Genomic DNA, 18,183 nt, shown 5'->3' with positions numbered 1-18,183 from the left:
AACTTTTCTGTCAGTCTGAAATTATTTTCAAGAAAAAGTTAAGAAAAAAATCTTGTATAGTTTTACTCGTTTTTTTTCTTTTTTCAGGGATAAAGGGTTAATAATTTAGCCAATATTACAGAGAAATCTGGGAGGCGGTGAGTGTAGATTTTGAATTATAGAATCAGAGAGCTCCAGAGTTTAAAAAGACCCTTGGAGAAGCATTCCATCTATCCACACCATGTTCAAGTAAGGAAAATAAGACCCAGAAAGGTTGAATTACTAAAGTCACATTGTCTTGGGAGAACAGGTCTAGAATTCAAGTCTTTCATCTCTGCATTCATTTTTACTTCTACTTTATGACACTACTCAATTCAAATCCTTCAAGTCCAAGAACTTTTTCAGTTGACGTAATTAAATCAATTTAATCTAAATTCCTAAGATATTTTTACAAGAAACATAATATTCTAAATTCTAACGTGTTTATAATGAAACTATGAAAATCTCGCTCGATGAGAATACAGTGTTTTGCTTTTCATCAAAACTTGAGTAGTAGTTTGAGAAGTAAAAATAAACTCTGACTATAAGATCTGAACTTAGTTCAACTAAACTTCAAATCAATTTCAAGGAGCTCAAGGTTTGATTAAAATGCATTATTCCTTTTGGTTAAAGCCACCCTTTTATTTGTTCTCTTGTGTAGATTTTCTCTTGCTTGGCTGTTTGCTTTATACACACACACACACACACACTCACAAACACACAAAGCACTCATTAAAAGAGATGATGAGTCATTTTACTTCATTTGGTTTAATTGTCTGAGGCGGCTTCATGATATAATCATCGTATATTAGGGGCCTGAACGAGACGATAGTCTTGGCATTCAGCCCATGTTTTTCTTCAGTTTTACAGCCTGGGAGATTTCTGCTCCTCAACCAAACCTGGACTTCCCCTCCCCCACCCTGCGACGTCTGGGCTGTGCATTTAGCAGATGGCCTTGTTATACAATCATGTTTAATGGGATTAGACAAGATGAGTGAATTTTAGGGATTCCTGACTATCACAGCTGTTTCTTCTCTGAAATGCTTTCACTCAATTAATGTATACAAGATACTCCCCTAGTCAACCCTAGTTTTCCAATGAGCACCAACATAAAACCCGGAACACATCTGTATTTTGAGTAGGAAAAAGAATTTTGGTGCCAGAAACAAAAATATTTATGACCCCCATTTATATATGTGTGCTGATGACCATATTTATTGTAAGAAGTCTAGAGAATTACTGAGCGGTTAAGTTAGATGTTAGGAAAATTATTCAAAGTATTATTTCTATAGTAGAGTCTCTATATTTCCACAACGAAGTCTCTGTATGTCTGTCCATTATACCAAACTTTTCTTGGGTACCCTGGATCAAAATTCCAGAATCATCTTTAACATCACCTCTTCCTTACTCACTCCCACCTCCTCTACCTTCCCTCTCAGCCAGTCCTTACTAAGTCTTGTCTCCTTTTCATTTTTACATTATTTCCTCAGTTCCTTCCTTTCAATTGCCATTGTCATCACCATAGTTAGGGCCTAATTTACATGAAATGAAATATTCTTAAATGGCTAAGGGGCTGAGCATTTTTCATTCCTGGCACTCAGTATGTCACAGTAGTGAGATGTATAAGAAGTCCATTATGCCTCATCTCCCACTTAAAGGTGGAAGTAGGATGGGGTGAGTGGTGGAATTACATCTTAGGAGGGCAGCAACTTATGATATTAGGGAAGCTTCTAGTGAGGGTGCAGCAGCAGGAATTTTATGAGTGGTTCTCAACTGAGCAGAGTCTCAATAGCTATGTTCATATTCTCATATTCCTATTTGTCTGGAACAGAGGAAGCAAGTATAGCAGTGTAAATTACGATTGGGTACCATGGAAATTGAGTAAGCAAAAGAAGATATCAACTAATATGCATAAAAAATACCTCCAAGATATAGAGTCTTGTCTTAAAACTTGATTGAAGAGTTGCCATTTATTAAACTATGTTCTACATAACTCATTTTAGCTTAAATGTATCATCTCATTTCATATTATATAAATAATCTCATTCCCTCTTTATACCAACATATTATTATCTAATTTTACAGGTAAGGAAATTGGAGTTTAGAGAGGTTAAGAAATGGCTTCACTCTTATACAGCCAGGAAGCAGAGGAGTTAAGTTTTAAACCTATGCTGTCCATCTCCAGAATCCTAGAATGCAGTTTTTCAACATCTTATGTGGCCCAATAAGTCTGTGAAGTATAAAGTAGCTTTGATTCTGTTCATGTGAATCAAATGGATTTCCGTTCCTATTCTAAGCCGTTTCACAACATTTTGTAAAAATCCTCTCCCAATCCAGACAGTGCAAGCACACGACCCAGGGAAGTAGGTATTATTAGCCCCATAATACCAGATAAGGAAATGGAACCTCAAATAACTTGTCCAGTGTCACAGAGCTCATCAGTGGTGGATGGGACTCTGAACCCAGGCAGCCAGATTTCTTTTCTCCTGTCCACAGCCACTCTGCTAACTTTAATATGGTGATTTTTATATTGGTTTGATGTTTCCCAAAAAGAAAGAAGTGGGGTGTCATTCAATCTTACCCCATACACTCTCCTGCTGTGCACATGCACGTAAATACAAAAAATACACACACACGCACGCACACACACACACACACACATATATATAACTGTGAGTATATGTATGTGTGCCTGAGAGAGATTCAAAAATAATATTCCAATGGACATGAACTGTATTTTCCAGCAATGGCTGGAATGCTTTGGACTCTTAATTATCAGTAGTAACAGTTGCTATAATTCCAATAATGTTAGTAATTAATTGGCCCCATGCCTGCTCTTTGCTAGTGTTCGTTTTCCCTAAGGCAAGAAGACTATCTGGTCCTGCTCAAATACAGAACATCTGTAACGTGCAGAAGAGATCGTGTGACGAAGAGTAAATATAAATCAAACCACCTTTTGCACGTCTGTGCTTTTGATTATTGCAGGTACTCTGTGAGCTGATTTCTAGTCAGTCTGGGGATGGAAAAAATATATATCAAACATCATAATCAACTTTATTCTTTCTTCCTGTAAAAGGCAGCTGGGTTGTGTCAAGAACATGGAAAGAGTTCTTGCTGCTGTCTAACAAATGGGGCCATGTGTGTGCCCCGCCATAATCATAGGTAGATTTCATAGCAGCTGGCCCATAAATGGATAAGAAGGCAGGTAACGAAGACCGGGGAAGCCAATGCTGCTATGCTTTTAGAAATAGCTGCTAAGCATTCGGGCACCTAAAATGAGTGACAAGTGTTCACTCAGGAATGGGTAAAAACCCACCTGAACCCCATCAGAAACCATCTCTTTTGGTAAGCACAGCTTTTCAAGTGTGTTACATACCATAACAATTCCAACTGGTTTGACTCATTCGATTCAGAATCTCAAACCTGTTTGCTTCACATTGTTTTCGCATGAATTCTGCAGGCGACCGGGTAGGTAAAGTGACAGGGTTTGGGATTTTGTTTCTCATCTATTTAGAACGGAGGACCCAGAACAGGGCCACTGAAAGCCCACATCATGCCTGTGTGTGCGTTTAAAAAGACACCCCTGTTCCCTCCCTTGGTATATGAATTTGCCCCCACTTGTCTCTTGGCTGGGCACAACCTGCATATCATTTGCAGCAGCCCTGATCATGGAATTAGCCTGGGTTCTGGAAGTAATGTCAGGAGACTCGAAGGTGCCTGTATATGAAGCCACAGAGCTTGTACTTTTTCTTCAGGTGATTCATTTGATTAAGACCAAATAATTATAAGATGTCTAAAGGCCAACAATATTTTTCTCATAATATGCTTTTAAAATTCACAAGCATAATCTTCAGCAACTGTGCTTGAAGCTTTTCAAATGTTATATACTATTCTATTCCAAAAAAGATCTGTATTTGAATACTTAAATATTTCACAAATTTGCAAATTCTTCTATTCTAGGATATCCTGGAGAAAGCCAACACAACAGCCAAGATACAAAAAGAATTATTCATCAATCCAGTGTGAAGGCACCACTCACGTCCTTCATTTCCTGAGTTTATAATTTGACAGACTGAGAAAAAGACCCTGAGCAGGTGACAAGAGGGTTCAGAAAGCTTTGGGCAAGGACTCCAGATCCTAAATCACTGATGAGGAAGTCTGACCAGATCCCACTCACTCCTTGTGCTGGCGTCAAGTACAGCCACCACCTCAGAGCCTGCCCCGCTCAGTGCCTAGAGACCCTGGCTGAGCCTTGGGCCTCCCATTTCCTGGAGCATCCTACCCATGCTACTCCGCATCACCCCTGCATGGGCCAAGACATCTCAGACTCGGGGGGGAAAGATCATCATTTTCCCCACAGTTCTGCTTCTTCTCAACATTCCCTGTTTCAGTGAATGCACCACCATCCAGCTAGCTGCTAACTCCAAAAAACTGGGAGTCACTCAAAATCCACCCTCTCTTTCGCCCTTGCCCCCACCTCCCCATACAACAGTCACTAAGTCCTGTTGAGCCCATCTCCCAAAAAACTCTTGCATCCATCCACTTTCCCACACCCCACTGCCACTGTGTGGGTTCAGGCCACTGTCATCTCTAACTGAGCTGCATCAATAGGGTGCCCTACCAGTCCATTCTCTGCACCACAGCCAGAGCGCCACTTCTAAAGTGCCTTCCCATTCTCCTCAGTATAAAGCCCAAATCAAGAATGGCTTCTCCATCTGGCTCCAGCTTACCTCTCCAGCCTCACATCCTATTTATATACCAGTGATGCAGAATGGCTTTTAGTGGTTCTGGTAGCCATGCATTCTTACTAGCTCTGGGCTTTCACATCTGCTGTTCCCTCTGCTTGTCTCTACCCTGTGGCCATCTGTTACTCAGCCTTCATGTGAGGTTAACTTAGAGGTGTCTTCATACGGGAGTCTTCCCCCGCCTCTGTAGATGGGGAAGAGCATCCTTCCCACAGGTCCCATGGTAAGCTCTACTTTTCCCATTACAGTGCTGCTCACATTTTGCTGTAATTGTTTAACTGTCTGTCCTTCTTCCCTAGGATGTCAGCTCTGCAAAGGCAGTGACTGTGTCTGCTTGGTTTGCCACTGCACCACCCCCCCAAGTCCCAGCACAATGTCTAGTACAAAGCAGATGCTAATACATATTTTTTGACTGAATTAATTTCTTATTTTTCCTTTAAACATTGAAACAAAAGGAACACAAAAATATTGCTGAGCAATTTGAAAATCATTTTTATTATTTCTTTTTTTTTCTTTGGTGCGCTAATGTCTGTTACCAATCTTCCTCTTTCTTGGTTGAGGAAGACTGTGTCTGAGCTAACATTGTGCCAATCCTCCTCTATTTTATACGTGGGATGCTGCCACAGCATGGCTTGATGAGCAATGTAGGGACACGCCCAGGATCTGAACCTGCAAACCCCAGGCTGCAGAAGCAGAGCATGCGAACTTAAATGCTATGCCACTGGGGCGGCCCCTATTATTTCATTTTTAAAATACAATAAATTTTTCTTTTATTTTTTTCATATCTTACTCTAATTCCTATTTCCTAGGGCCATTTTTCTTTGTTTTGTTTTGTTTTACAGGGCAGTCGGAGTGGATACCTATTGGAATACCTGCACAGTCCCCAAGTCAACTTGTATTTTTTTGGAAAATGTCACCCTTTGCCTCAGAGCCTGTCAGATTCCCTTCCCCAGGATGTGGGACTAAGGTAAACTGGAGACAGTCTCTTTGAGCGAGTACAACTGCTACATGCAAACTGTGGAACTCCAGTACTATGTGCTCAGAGAAATATGGTCGGCAGAGAGAGGAAAGCAGATGGTCAGAGAGAAGAAAAGACCAGAGTAAGAGAAAAAAAGAAAGTCCTGACAATCTTGGATCCCAGTCAGTCCCTGTCAGGGACCTGGCAGAGTCCCTGTCCTTAGGTTCCCTTGAGATATTCCTGTAGCCTTAACATAAATATCTCCTTTTATGGCTTAAGCCAGGTTAAAGTGTGTTAAGTCCTAGCAAACATGATACTATATTTTAAATGAAAGTCAGTGAGGCATCATTTTAAATGCACAGATAACTTTCACGAAATGTAGAGGAGTACATGAAAAGTTAAACATTTTCAATGGGCCTTCCTTAATCTTCCCAGATGAGGCCGAAGTGTGTGGTGCACCCGAGCATCCCCATGGTGGTCACCTCACAGAGGCAACCTGGAGAAAAGAGCCTCGGGTTGGTTGGACCCCCCCAGTAAAGAACAAATGAAATGCCAGAGCTTAGCTAACAGGTTCTTGCCAAAAGAAAAACAGCACATCTGCCTACTGTAGGCATGGGAACCGAACACAAAGACTTGAGAGCAGCGTTTCTCAAAGTAGGGTCCTGGGTAAAACCACAAATCCGTGAACCCCATCCCATACTTGGTAAATCAAAACATCTGAGAGGTGCCGTGCAGTTAGCCATTATTAAGAAACAGGAGGTGACTGGTGTGCTCACTGTTTCAGAGCTCGTCACTCAGGATGTGGTGTGAAGACCAGCAGCAATGGTATCAACTGGGAACTTGCTGGAAATGAGGACTCTTTCTCACCCAAATAACCTATTGAATCAGGATCTGCATTTGAACAAGGTGCCCAGGTGATCCACATGTTCATCAAAGTGGGGAACCCTTGCTCTAGAGCCTTAGTTCCCAGCTGGCTTGTACATTGGATTCACCCAGGTCACTTAAACACGTTACCATAGTCTGAGTTCCACCCATAGAGATTCTGACTTAATTGGTCTGGAGGGTGACCTCAGTACATGCATTTTTTTTTTTAAAGATTTTATTTTTTTCCTTTTCCTCCCCAAAGCCCCCTGGTACATAGTTGTATATTCTTCATTGTGGGTCCTTCTAGTTGTGGCATGTGGGATGCTGCCTCAGTGTGGCTCGACGAGCAGTGCCATGTCCGTGCCCAGGATCCGAACCAACGAAATACTGGGCCGCCTGCAGTGGAGGGCAGGAATTTAACCACTCAGCCATAGGGCCAGCCCCCAGTAAATGCATTTTTGAAAGTTCCCCAGGTGATTCTAATATTCAGCCAAGATTGAGAACCATTGCTTCTAGAGGATGACCAGATAGACACATCCTAGAAGGAAGTCAATTTGTTGAATGGATTTTGAAACTCATAAGAAGGCACAAGAGTCTGAAGGCAGAGTTCCTTTGATTTGAAAGAGCAGGATCCCAGAGAAAAGGAAAATTGTATTTCTTTTTAAGTTCCAGAAAGGACTGGTTTGGAAAATCACAAGACAGATCATCAAGGCCTAGAACATAGAGTTTATAAAAGGAACTTTGGGTTTGGAAAGAATGCCACCCAATAAAGAAGGCTTTTGCTACTTTCCAGGCAAAACCCAAGAAGACTGAAACCCCATTAAGTGCTGAAGTAACATGGTGCCTAGGTGGAAACTGGCAATGGCTAAAGGAATAATCTAGGTATATAAACCTAAGGGCAATCTCAGAAACCTGAGACCCAACCTGAGAATATCTGAGTCCCAACGGTGGCACCACTTGCTGAAAGTGGACCAGAAGAGGCCAAAATAGGATGACAACCCAGGACATGTGGAACTTTTGAGAGTAGTCACTACACAGACACGGAATTAACCAAGGAAGATTGAGCAAAGACCACGACAGATGGAGCTATCCTTCAGCTAGAGGCCAATAATGACAGATGATGCCCTGGGGCCAGATGCTTCTTTTCCAAATCCCCAGACAGAAGGCACATCCCCTGCTACTCCATTCCTTGGGAGAGTGGCTGCTGAGGCAGGAAGGAGAGAGTCTTAAATCTGAATGAACGTGTACCCAAATGAGCTTAAGTCTGAATCTAGAAGTGACTGCAAGGTTAGGGTTTTCCACCATGATGGACCTGGAGGCTTGAGAAGCTAAATGGAATTCATGTATAGGAAAATGAGGAAAGTTATCTGTCTAATTACTGAATTATGCCTGCAAATTTCAAATCTGCTATGCCAGTGGACAGGACCTTGTCACCTGTCTATAAGGCAGTTTCCCTTTTGATGGATTCTTGGCAACTTGACGTCAAGATAAAAACGCGTCTTTGAGTGGCATTCTTGGCATTCTTTTTGCAAGAAGACGAGGATTAGGGAATATGTTATAGGATCATGAATCACAAGATAGCCATGTTCTCATTTGAGAGGCAGAATTGGGACCAGAACCCAGGTCTAGTAACTAAGATGTAGAGAGAAACTCTGAAGGTCTCAAGACTATCTTGAGGGATAAAAATTCAAAGAAGCGGCATTAATGGTCCTGTCTTAGTAAAGAATTTTTACTTTACAGACGGACAGGTACACTGCGTTAACATCATTAGTTATTATAAACTGAATCAGATAAAGTTATCAACCAGTGAATGGCTTCAATGACCTTTTTCTGATTGTTAAGAAGGGATGCAAAGGACGTAACTAAGAGGTGATCCATTACTAACATTGCACTTACTTTAACTCCTCTTTTCCCTCCACAGCTACTTTTTGCCCCTCCTCCCTGGAGAGAATATTGAGAGAAAAGGTGCTTCATGTTCCTTTCCTTCTTGTCCCTTATTTAGGAGACTTCAACAGCAGTCAATGGACTGGCTATGCATCGGTACATCCTTATTTCCTTTACGTTGTGGAGGCACAGCCATCTGTCCATCAGATTTCCTTGGTACTAAGGGAAGACGATGGCAAGCAGAACGCATAGCAATAACTTTCTAAATTAACTGTTTATCTAAAGTTGCAACCCAGGAGTTGAATTTCATTAAGCACCTTGACATATTTTGGGAAGGAATCACATAAAGGACCTAATTTTTGGATTACTTAAAATAGAATATATTATGTATGAGTCCCTCAGTAAAAAACTAACCATTATTGATTAGACTAATATAATATAAGCTGAGAAAATAAATTTTAGATACTCTTGTAATTGCCACAGGAAGAAAGTATTGGCATACAATATAATACTAAATCCGCTTTGAGCCCACTATGATGTCTTTGTTAGTGCCATGAAAGATTTCTGGCAAATCTATAAGAATTTGTTGCAGTATTTTTGCCTAATCCCCGAGGGGAAGAAAAAGCCAAAGGATTGAAATTAGTGATGTATATTTAGGCAGTCAGTTGATTGGAACGCTGCCCCAAACCAGAGAAAGCTCTACATGTGGAAAATATCCACTTAGGGCAGGGGTGGGAGAAAGAGACAAGGTTTTAATAAACAGTTAAAGCTGTCAGTTGACTATTAATGATTTCTAAGAATTTATTGAAACCATCTTAAAATAACCAACATAAAAGTAAAAATTGAACCATAAAACCAAGAAGTCTAATGTTCTCTGCTAAAAACCCTGATTACTCAATCTCTTCAGACAAATCCATATTTCCATATAGTATGCACAAAACATGAATTATCTCTGTGCTGTATGGATTTCCATGAGTCCTCAATGTGAATTAGGTAATCACCAATAGTTTATGATCTCTATCATGAAGCAGTTCTTTCTGTTCCACTCAAAAATATTCAATCTATCTTTGGAAAACCACAAAACATGGCTGGAAAATACATGTGCTCTAAAAATGTGAGCTTTCCAATAGAAATGCTGAGACTCATAAGTTAATAGGCATTATGAGCTCAAAAGAGAATTACAGGGTTAATATAAATTTCTTAGGAAAGAATCTGATGCGAGCTGTCTTTGTCAATGGAGACCAGATTACTGAGGGGTTTCAAATAAAAACTTGTTGCAAAGTTGACAAGTTTTATGTGCACTGCAGTTTTTTAAAAGCATCTTGCCTTTCTAACATTGTCTCTTGCCAAGAAAAGGAGGGTTTGTTTTGTCTGCCTTTAGATTCTCGTGAAGTCACTTTGGAATCATACACAAGAAACCTGTGCCATTGAGCTTTGCCCTTGGCTTTGTGAAAGAACTGCTTGCACATGATGCATTTTCCAGAGAAGGGGCTCTCTGGGCAGTGGATTCTTTCTCTTGGGGAAAGAAAGAAAACCTTACCTGGGTAATCATTCTTGTCGATGTCTGAATCTCCTCTTAAAGTAAAGCCGAATCCGGAAGGGACGGCCTGTGAGGCCCACACTCCTTGCAGGATTTGGGAAGCCTTGGTGTTTAAGCCATCCTTGTTCCCGTTGTAAATGAGCACTTTGCCTCTTTGATCCTTGCCTGCAAAGGGTGCACCGATGGCAATGTCTACAAGCAGAGACGCATAAACATATTTTTGAAATAAAGAAGAGTGTTTTCGAAATAGAATTAAATATCATTGAAGAGCATTATCATGAAGTCCAAAGGGCTTATTAAGTTTTCCATAAAAATTTTGTAGTCACACAGTAACGATAAATTATTTGTTCTCTGTTATCCGTCCAGCAAATATTTACCAAGTGACTACTCTGTGTCGGATGCAGTGGGTACAACAGTGAACCAGACACTGCTTTTAGAAAGTTGACATTCTAGTGTGGATAATACACAATTTGGATAAATAAATAATCAAGAAAAGATGAAAAGTGACAAATGCTATGTAGAGAATCTTAAAAGTGTTCATGTGATGGAGAGTGGCTGGATTCTTCTTTAGATTAGGAGGTCAGTCAAGGTATCTCTAAGGCCGATATTGAAACTGAAATCTAGGGACAAGACAGAACTGACCACGTGAAATCAGAGGGAAGCGCAGAAGGAACCGCTGTGCAAAGGCCCAAAGGTGGAGGGAGCTTGGCCCATTTGAGGAGCAGCCAGAGGGTAGTCTACATGAACACTTAGTGAGGGACAGCGAGAGCTGGCTCCATCACTGGTGGGTAGATCAGGTGAGGCACCTGGGCAGTGTACCTGAGAATTTCTTGTTAAAAGAAACAACCTCTTTCACAAAGGTTATATCCTTTAATGAATGATTACATCATCCCATGTGGTAGGCAAGACCCATTTTATAGTTGAAGACACTGGGAAACCTAGAAGGAGCCCTATTGCCCAACTCCCACTTAAATATAGTACTGAATGATAATAACCTTCCACACATTGTGTTCATCAGAAGTCTTCTAAACAGTACACACAAATGCTCAGTTTTACATGAGAAAGATGACCAATCACACAATAACGTAACAGTCCACCCAAGGGAATGACAGTATCTGTCCTCATTTTATCATTCATTCATTTCTCTTTGTTCCTAAGTAAGTCTGTTAAGGCTGGATAAATCGTGAATTTTGACCACATGACCATTATGAGGCTTCGACCACAGAATGAGGATCATAAATCCACTTTCATTTAACAGGTAAAGATAAGTGATCTAAAAACTCAGAATGTTGTAGAAAATAAAGATATTGTCACATGGTAGGTAAGTGGAAAGGGGCACTTTCTTCACTTCCTCTAAGTCAATGAGTCTACATCTGTCCCCTAGTTTTGCCCCAGTTTGGCATTATTTTACCCTCTTTATACCCAAGGACCACCAAGGCTCATAGAGGCAGAATCCCTTTTATGTCATTAAAACTGCCTCTCTTTCCTCTTAAAAATATCATTAAGGGTGTTAGAGAAAAGACAAACAGAAAAAAATATGATGAATATTTAGATAATTTACCATTATTTATTTTACTAGGATGCTCAAGAATAGGGCAGTTTTGGAAAGCAGTAAATCAGTTAAAAATGAGCTTGTTTTTTCAAAAAAATTTTCCTGCTACCATGAGCTTTTAATATGCATTTATGTTTTATGGGACTTTAAAAATGGCTTAGCCATACATTGCTGAGACATGTTTTTTCAAAGAAATCATAAAAGTACAATACCACTTGCCAAAGGTACTAATGAATACTGATCTGATGCAAATATTCCCTAGGCTATTTTGTTGGAACAAATTACTTCCTCAAACTTCAAGAAACCCACCATTCCTTGGTTCTTAATTTAAAGGTCCTGAAAATGGATGAAAAATTTTGTGTGAGCTTGCACATTTTTCTGAGGACAGGGTACTTAGCAGGCATTCACAAATTCCTAACTTAAAGAACCACAATCCTAAACTAGGAATTTAACACTACTTTACTGCAAACCTTGAAGCTACCTTCCAGCTGAAGTTTACAGACCAATTAAAATTCAGCCTAACCTGTATATAACCCATACGGGTTAATCAGAAGGCAGCATACTTGCTGATATATCGACATGTATTTCTTTGTATAGATTCTGTACATATAGAAGATATTCTAGTTCTCTTCAAGTCACTAAATCCAAATATCAATTTGAAAAGTAATTGCTGCCTTTATTTAGAGCTGTTATATGACGCCCTACACCAAGGTGAAAAAATTTCCATGTAACATCCATATCAGCCAAAACGTATAAACTCTAAATTGCTTTGAGATTTTTGATGATTTATTAAAAACCAATAATAACTGTACCACACACACCACTGAGAATACTTTAGGATGCCCGTTGTTTACTTCATATAGCAGTTGCATGAAATTAACGTAAACAGTTACTTAAACTACTTGCACACGTTTGTGTGAATTACCATTGTATCCATCTTGGTTCAGATCTCCTAAATGTGCCACAGCACTACCGAATCTCCCAAAAACCTCAGTGCCCGTGAGGACCTGTGGGTCTCTGAAGACAAGAGCGCTCACTTGCAAATACAGATAAACTTGTCCTACTTCTTTAGGGTTGCTCTCAAATTCGCGTTCCATAAAGAGAGGTGCCCCAATCAACACGTCATCCATTCTGCAGGGAACAAAGAGCGAGGTCAGTGCACTGGCAGGCGTGAGATTCTTTTCGGTACTTTTTAATCAAATAGATTAGTACATTTCCACTGGTATTTTTCCTTTTCCAAGGGACATTTCACAGTCATCATATTTCTTTCATTGCTTTGTTATGTCTATGGAATAGGATGCTGGAAGGAAATAAGAGTTGTTAAATTATCACATTGAGCTTTTTAACTATGTTAAAAATGCATAGAAAACTTTAAGAAAACCACAGATATTTTACCCTTTTCAGCTTTTTAGTGCATTTCCAGAAACTTTAGTTACCCAAGTAAAACATACCAAAAAGACCTAAATAGGTTTTTCTAAAAGTAGATTAGAGGTTGCCTACAATTTATATAACTATACATTTAAACTATGAAGTTTTCTTGTAGTAATAAGGTTTAAAATAAATTTTGTTTTCCTCTTTCCTCTGGTTACTTCCATTTAAATAAAACAGTTCAGAAGGGGTTATAGTACTGGCTAGAAAGAAAGAAAACAAAATTTTCATCCCTAATGAGAATTTATAGTTATTTTTTACAAATGGAGATATTATAGTAGGATACTAATACATAATTTTTAAGGTTGAAAAAATTCAAGAAACAAACAGCTATGCAAATTATTTAGAGATGACGACATAGCTACTAGGAGAACAAAATATAAAAGTAGTTAAAAGTATTTTCTTCGCAGAGAGAGCCAGATGGTCATGAAGAGAAACACAACAAAGAATTCTAAGCGATTTCATTTTTTAAAAACATATGCATGAATTATTTTTATTTTGAAGTTTTTAAGAAAAGTCACATCGACCAAAATTCATAATTTGATCTATACTAATGACCTCTACGAAAATTCGTCTGAAGACACACCTATCCTGGGATGTGCCATAATCCGAAGAATGACCTGAGGCAGAAATACAAATCTGCATTTGACTTTTATGCCTATATAGATTAGGTAACACGTGGAGGTTTGCCAAGTAAACCAAAAATATTATCATTAATCTAAAAGGCAGGGATGAGGTGGGAGCAGTTACTGAGAACAAGAAACCTCCTTTAAGATCTGAGCAATCTACAAGACACTGCAATATCACTCTGATTTGCCTCTCTCCAACTTTCTTGCCTTCCCTGTAGTGTTCCTCTACTGTCTGTTTCTCAGCATGATTCAAGAGACATCCATGTCCCGACTATGTTTAAGATATTGTGATAAGTAATGTAAAGAAAATAATGACTATTAGGTCAACTCTGTTCCTAATTAATTTACAAGTCCTAATCAAGTTACAAATTGCTACTCATATAGTTATAAACAAGGCAGAGTGGGAAAAATTAGATGAATAATCCAAACTCAATGCTGGAGATCCCGGATGGGGGAGAGAGCTGGCACTTCAAGAGAGTTCATGAAGGCTCATGGAGGAGATGGCTTTGGACTTGGGTGGGATTCTGACAGGTGGATCTAGAGGAAGGTTTTCCAGGTGGCAGTGCTGTAAGCCAAGGCAAGTGTCCCTGAGTAGAGTCAGGGAACAGTGAGTGGTCCAGGTGGGCTCCATGCTAGAAGGGTGCCAAAGATTTTAATTGGAAAAGTAAAATATACAAAGAATTCTTAAAACTCAATAACATGAAATAGCAATAATAATAATACTTAACATAAAATATAATCTAATTATATATTATATGACACTATATATAATCAATATTATATGTATATAATATATAATAGGAACAATAAGAAAACAACCCAATTAAATATTGGGAAAAGATTTGAACAGATACCTCATCAAAGAAGATATACAGATGGCAAATAAGCATATGAAAAGATGCTCAATATCATATATCATTAGGGAATTGCAAATTAAAACAACAATGCCATATCACTACACACCTATTAGAATGGCTAAAATCCAAAACACTGACAGCACCAAATGCTGACAATGATGTGGAATAACGGGAACTCTCTCATTCATTGCTGGTGGGAATGCAAAATGGCACAGCCACTTTGGAAAACAGTCTGGTGGTTTCTTACAAAGCTAAACATAGGTTTACCACATGATCCCATAATCAGACTCCTAGGTAGTTACCCAAATGAGTTGAAAACTTACGGCCACACAAAAACTTGCAATTGCCAAAAATTAGAAGCAACCAAGATATCCTTCAGTAGGTGAATGGATAAACAAACTGTGATACATCATATAACAGCATATTCTTCAGCAATAAAAAGAAATGAGCCACCAAGCCACAAAACAACATGGAGGAACTTTAAATGCATATTACTAAGTAAAAGAAGACAGTTTCAAAAGGCTACAGACTGTATGATTCCAAGTTCATAACACTCTGGAAAAGGCAAAACTGTAGAGACAGTAAAAAGATTAGTAGATGGCAGGGGAAAGAGAAGTGAGAGGGATGAATAGGTGGGACACAGGGCATTTTTAAGGCAATGAAACTATTCTATATGATACTGTAGGTCAATACATGACACTAGGCAGTCAACAAAACCCATAGAACTGTACAACACAAAGAGTGAACCCTAATGCAGACTATGCACTTTACTCAATAATGTATCAACATGGGTTCATCAATTGCAACCAGTGTACCACACCAATGAAAGAAGTTAATAATAGTGGAATCTGAGGGTGGAGGGGGCAGGGAGGAAATGTGAACTCTGTGTACTTCCTGCTCAATTTTTCCATGAACCCAAACTACTCTAAAAGAAATAAAGACTACAAAAAACAAACAAAAAAAGATAATTGGAAAAGTAAGTTGAGTCCAGATATGAGAAAAGCATGAGTTTTGATGTCATTTTGATCTAGATTTAAAACCTGGATCTTTTAGTAACTAGTTGTGTCGTATTGAACAAGTTACATTACCTCAAAAATGTGAATATAGAAATAAGTTACTGCAGTGGATACATCACTAAAGATCTCTCTCTTTGCGTGTGTCTCTTTCACTACAAATGTGCACACACACACATACACACAAGTTAGACAATGATATTTAATAAATGATAGGTATTATGAAGGCACTGGGCTAGCCGTTGAAGGGAATACACAGTATTTTTACATTATAGCAAGGTTAACAGAAAGAGTTCCTGTTAAAATGCATTCCCCTTCTCGCTTTCCCACCTTGTAGGAGCCAGAAACAAGGTGAAATGTAACTTTGGGATAGTCTGGGACTTCGAGCCACTTCTAGAATAGGGTCTTACTTGTCTCCCACAGTAGGAGACACAACACATGGAAAAGCCCTTGAGCTGTTACTTGGCCAACTTGTAAGAAGGAAGTGGGGGCTGTGATAGACAGACCCGAGGAATGGCTCTTATTTTGGTTTCAGATTCCAAAACATAAGTTGGATTGCTATACTTAGGTAAAACGTTTTCTTAAAAATGTTCTGGGTACGTTTACTTAAAAAACAAATCCCATTGCTTGCCAACCTACTGTGCTTCAGGCTAAGAGGAGCAAGGATTGCCCCTTTCCAGCCCCTGGACTTCCCTTGCAGAAACCTGGTTGCCTTTCTTTCTGTTATTATTATTGCCAGTATGAAGAAACATTTGTTAAACACCCAGTTGTGTGTGTTGCTGCCTTATAGTTCAAAGATGTCTAAGATCATTGGTTCTCTACTGCAGAGATTGAGCGGGGCCATTTTCTCGTTCTATAAAGAAGGAACAAAGCCATATAATTGGTCCCTGAGGGATGAACATGACTTGGGACTGACACAATTGGCTCAGTACATTTCTCACTGGCAACACTAAGTTCTAGAAACAGGAAATTATTCGACCTATCATTGTGAAAGATAGCACATCCCAGGACTCTTTGGATTCTGGGAGTATTATAACAGCATTGATTTACTTTCTTATATTTCCCTAGATATTTAAGTGTAAGTCTTCTAAAATTTTCCAAAGGCCAAAAAAAGAGAAAGGCATTTGTTTTTAATTTATAATTGTGTTCTCATAAGGGTGAGAGACAATAACTGTCTTAGAGTTAATTGGTACAATGTGCCTTGTAGAATATTTCGCACTTAGTGTCAATATGATTTTATATTAGCAACAAAAGAGCCACTTAAGACTACTATTGTTTAGAATGGTGTTTTAAATCTTGATTTGCAACTCATTAGTGGATTGTGAAATCAATTGAATGGGTCTTGACAAGCAATTTTTAAAAACAAAATAGAATACAATAGAAAATATCAGAGTGAACGGCTTACACATAATAAGGGTAAATATTGTTCCATGAAACTTTTGTTTCAGTTGTATGTGTGTGTATGTACTGGTTTGCAATGGCAAACGTATTTTTTTATTCCGGATCACAAGGCAAAAAGTCACTGCAGAGGGTTGTATGTGCTATTAGGCTATTTCAAAATTTATTTGTCAGATCCTTTTTTACTGTATGCCCAATTCAAGTTTAAAGTTTTACAATATTTATTATTAAAGATGTTTTTCACTGACTTTCTGATACATATTCTGATAGTGATTTTCTGATATGTAATAGTTTCACTAAAAAGCATCTTCGCTGTTTGGGTCATGTTGGTAGTTTGGGATAAGATTTAAGTTACTGTGTAAAGGCATTTAATAATAGTAGGATATACACAGTAAATTTCATTTTATCTGAAATGTTTAATGTTTAAGTATAGTTTTCTTTAAATCTCTGTGTAGCATTCACACAGTTTTTATTTGTGTTTCTTTTTAATGTCTAAATCCACTCTAATATAATACAATGCAAGGCTCAATTTCTTATCCTTCACGTGTTGTTTGAGATAAAAGCATTATATTTTCCTGAAAAGCAAAGCATTAATACAGTGATAAAGACAGAGAGAGGGTGAGAGAAACCACTGATGAGAATATTCAGTATGAAGAATCTGAATTCAAGTTTTCTGTAGCCAGATGGTGTTAATTGTGTTGATTTAACATGTAAACTGTTTCTTTTTTCCCAATAGTACATATTGCATGCTAATGTCCGTGACTGATTTTCAGAATGCTGTTATTTATTAAAACCATGCAGATTAGGAGAGTTGATATTACCAGAGTTGATATTTAATCAATTTAATTGTTTTATGATAGGCAAGAACTAATACAGCTTATCAATTACATTACACAAGTCAGTTTAATTCACAACTTCTTTGTGTTTTGGTTTTCTAGATTTTCTACTTAATTCAATCATAATGATATAACTTGTATAAGAGAACATACTTGGACTAAATCTAACACAAAAACACAATTAGCCAAAGCTGCTTCCTTTTAAATAAATTTTCTCTAAAATGCTCTCAAGTTAATTGCTAAGAATCTCTTTAAATTTAGCTCCTTTTGGCCCTGCAGAGGCTAGAAACAACCCAATGGATTTAATTATAATTCTGTGAATTTCTGAAATAGTAGAAATACCACAAGTTTCAAAAGCCATAAGAAGAAAACAGCTTGCTTAGGTTCAAGACGAAAAATACCGTCTCCATTTGTTGTGAAGTTTGTCTAGAAATTCCTTACAGAGTTTACATTGACTGAGT

The 18,183-nt window shown here is 38.5% G+C and overlaps 1 protein-coding gene across 2 annotated transcripts in view; it reads right to left on the bottom strand.

Annotated features, from left to right (window-relative positions):
• The window catches only part of ITGA8 (integrin subunit alpha 8), a 166,962-nt gene that overhangs the window by 93,585 nt on the left and 55,194 nt on the right, over window positions 1–18,183 (bottom strand). For both annotated transcript variants that reach the window (XM_044762060.2, XM_044762061.2), the window contains 2 exons: window positions 12,487–12,692; window positions 10,010–10,201 (listed from right to left, as the gene is read on the bottom strand). In XM_044762060.2, coding sequence (XP_044617995.1) covers window positions 10,010–10,201; window positions 12,487–12,692 — 398 coding nt within the window. The remainder of the gene's footprint in view (window positions 1–10,009; window positions 10,202–12,486; window positions 12,693–18,183) is intronic.

This window comes from Equus asinus, chromosome 29 (assembly GCF_041296235.1).
Source record: "Equus asinus isolate D_3611 breed Donkey chromosome 29, EquAss-T2T_v2, whole genome shotgun sequence".
Lineage (NCBI taxonomy): Eukaryota > Metazoa > Chordata > Mammalia > Perissodactyla > Equidae > Equus > Equus asinus.
Note: the sequence above shows the minus strand (reverse complement) of the source record. Positions and strands in the feature narration are given on the sequence as shown.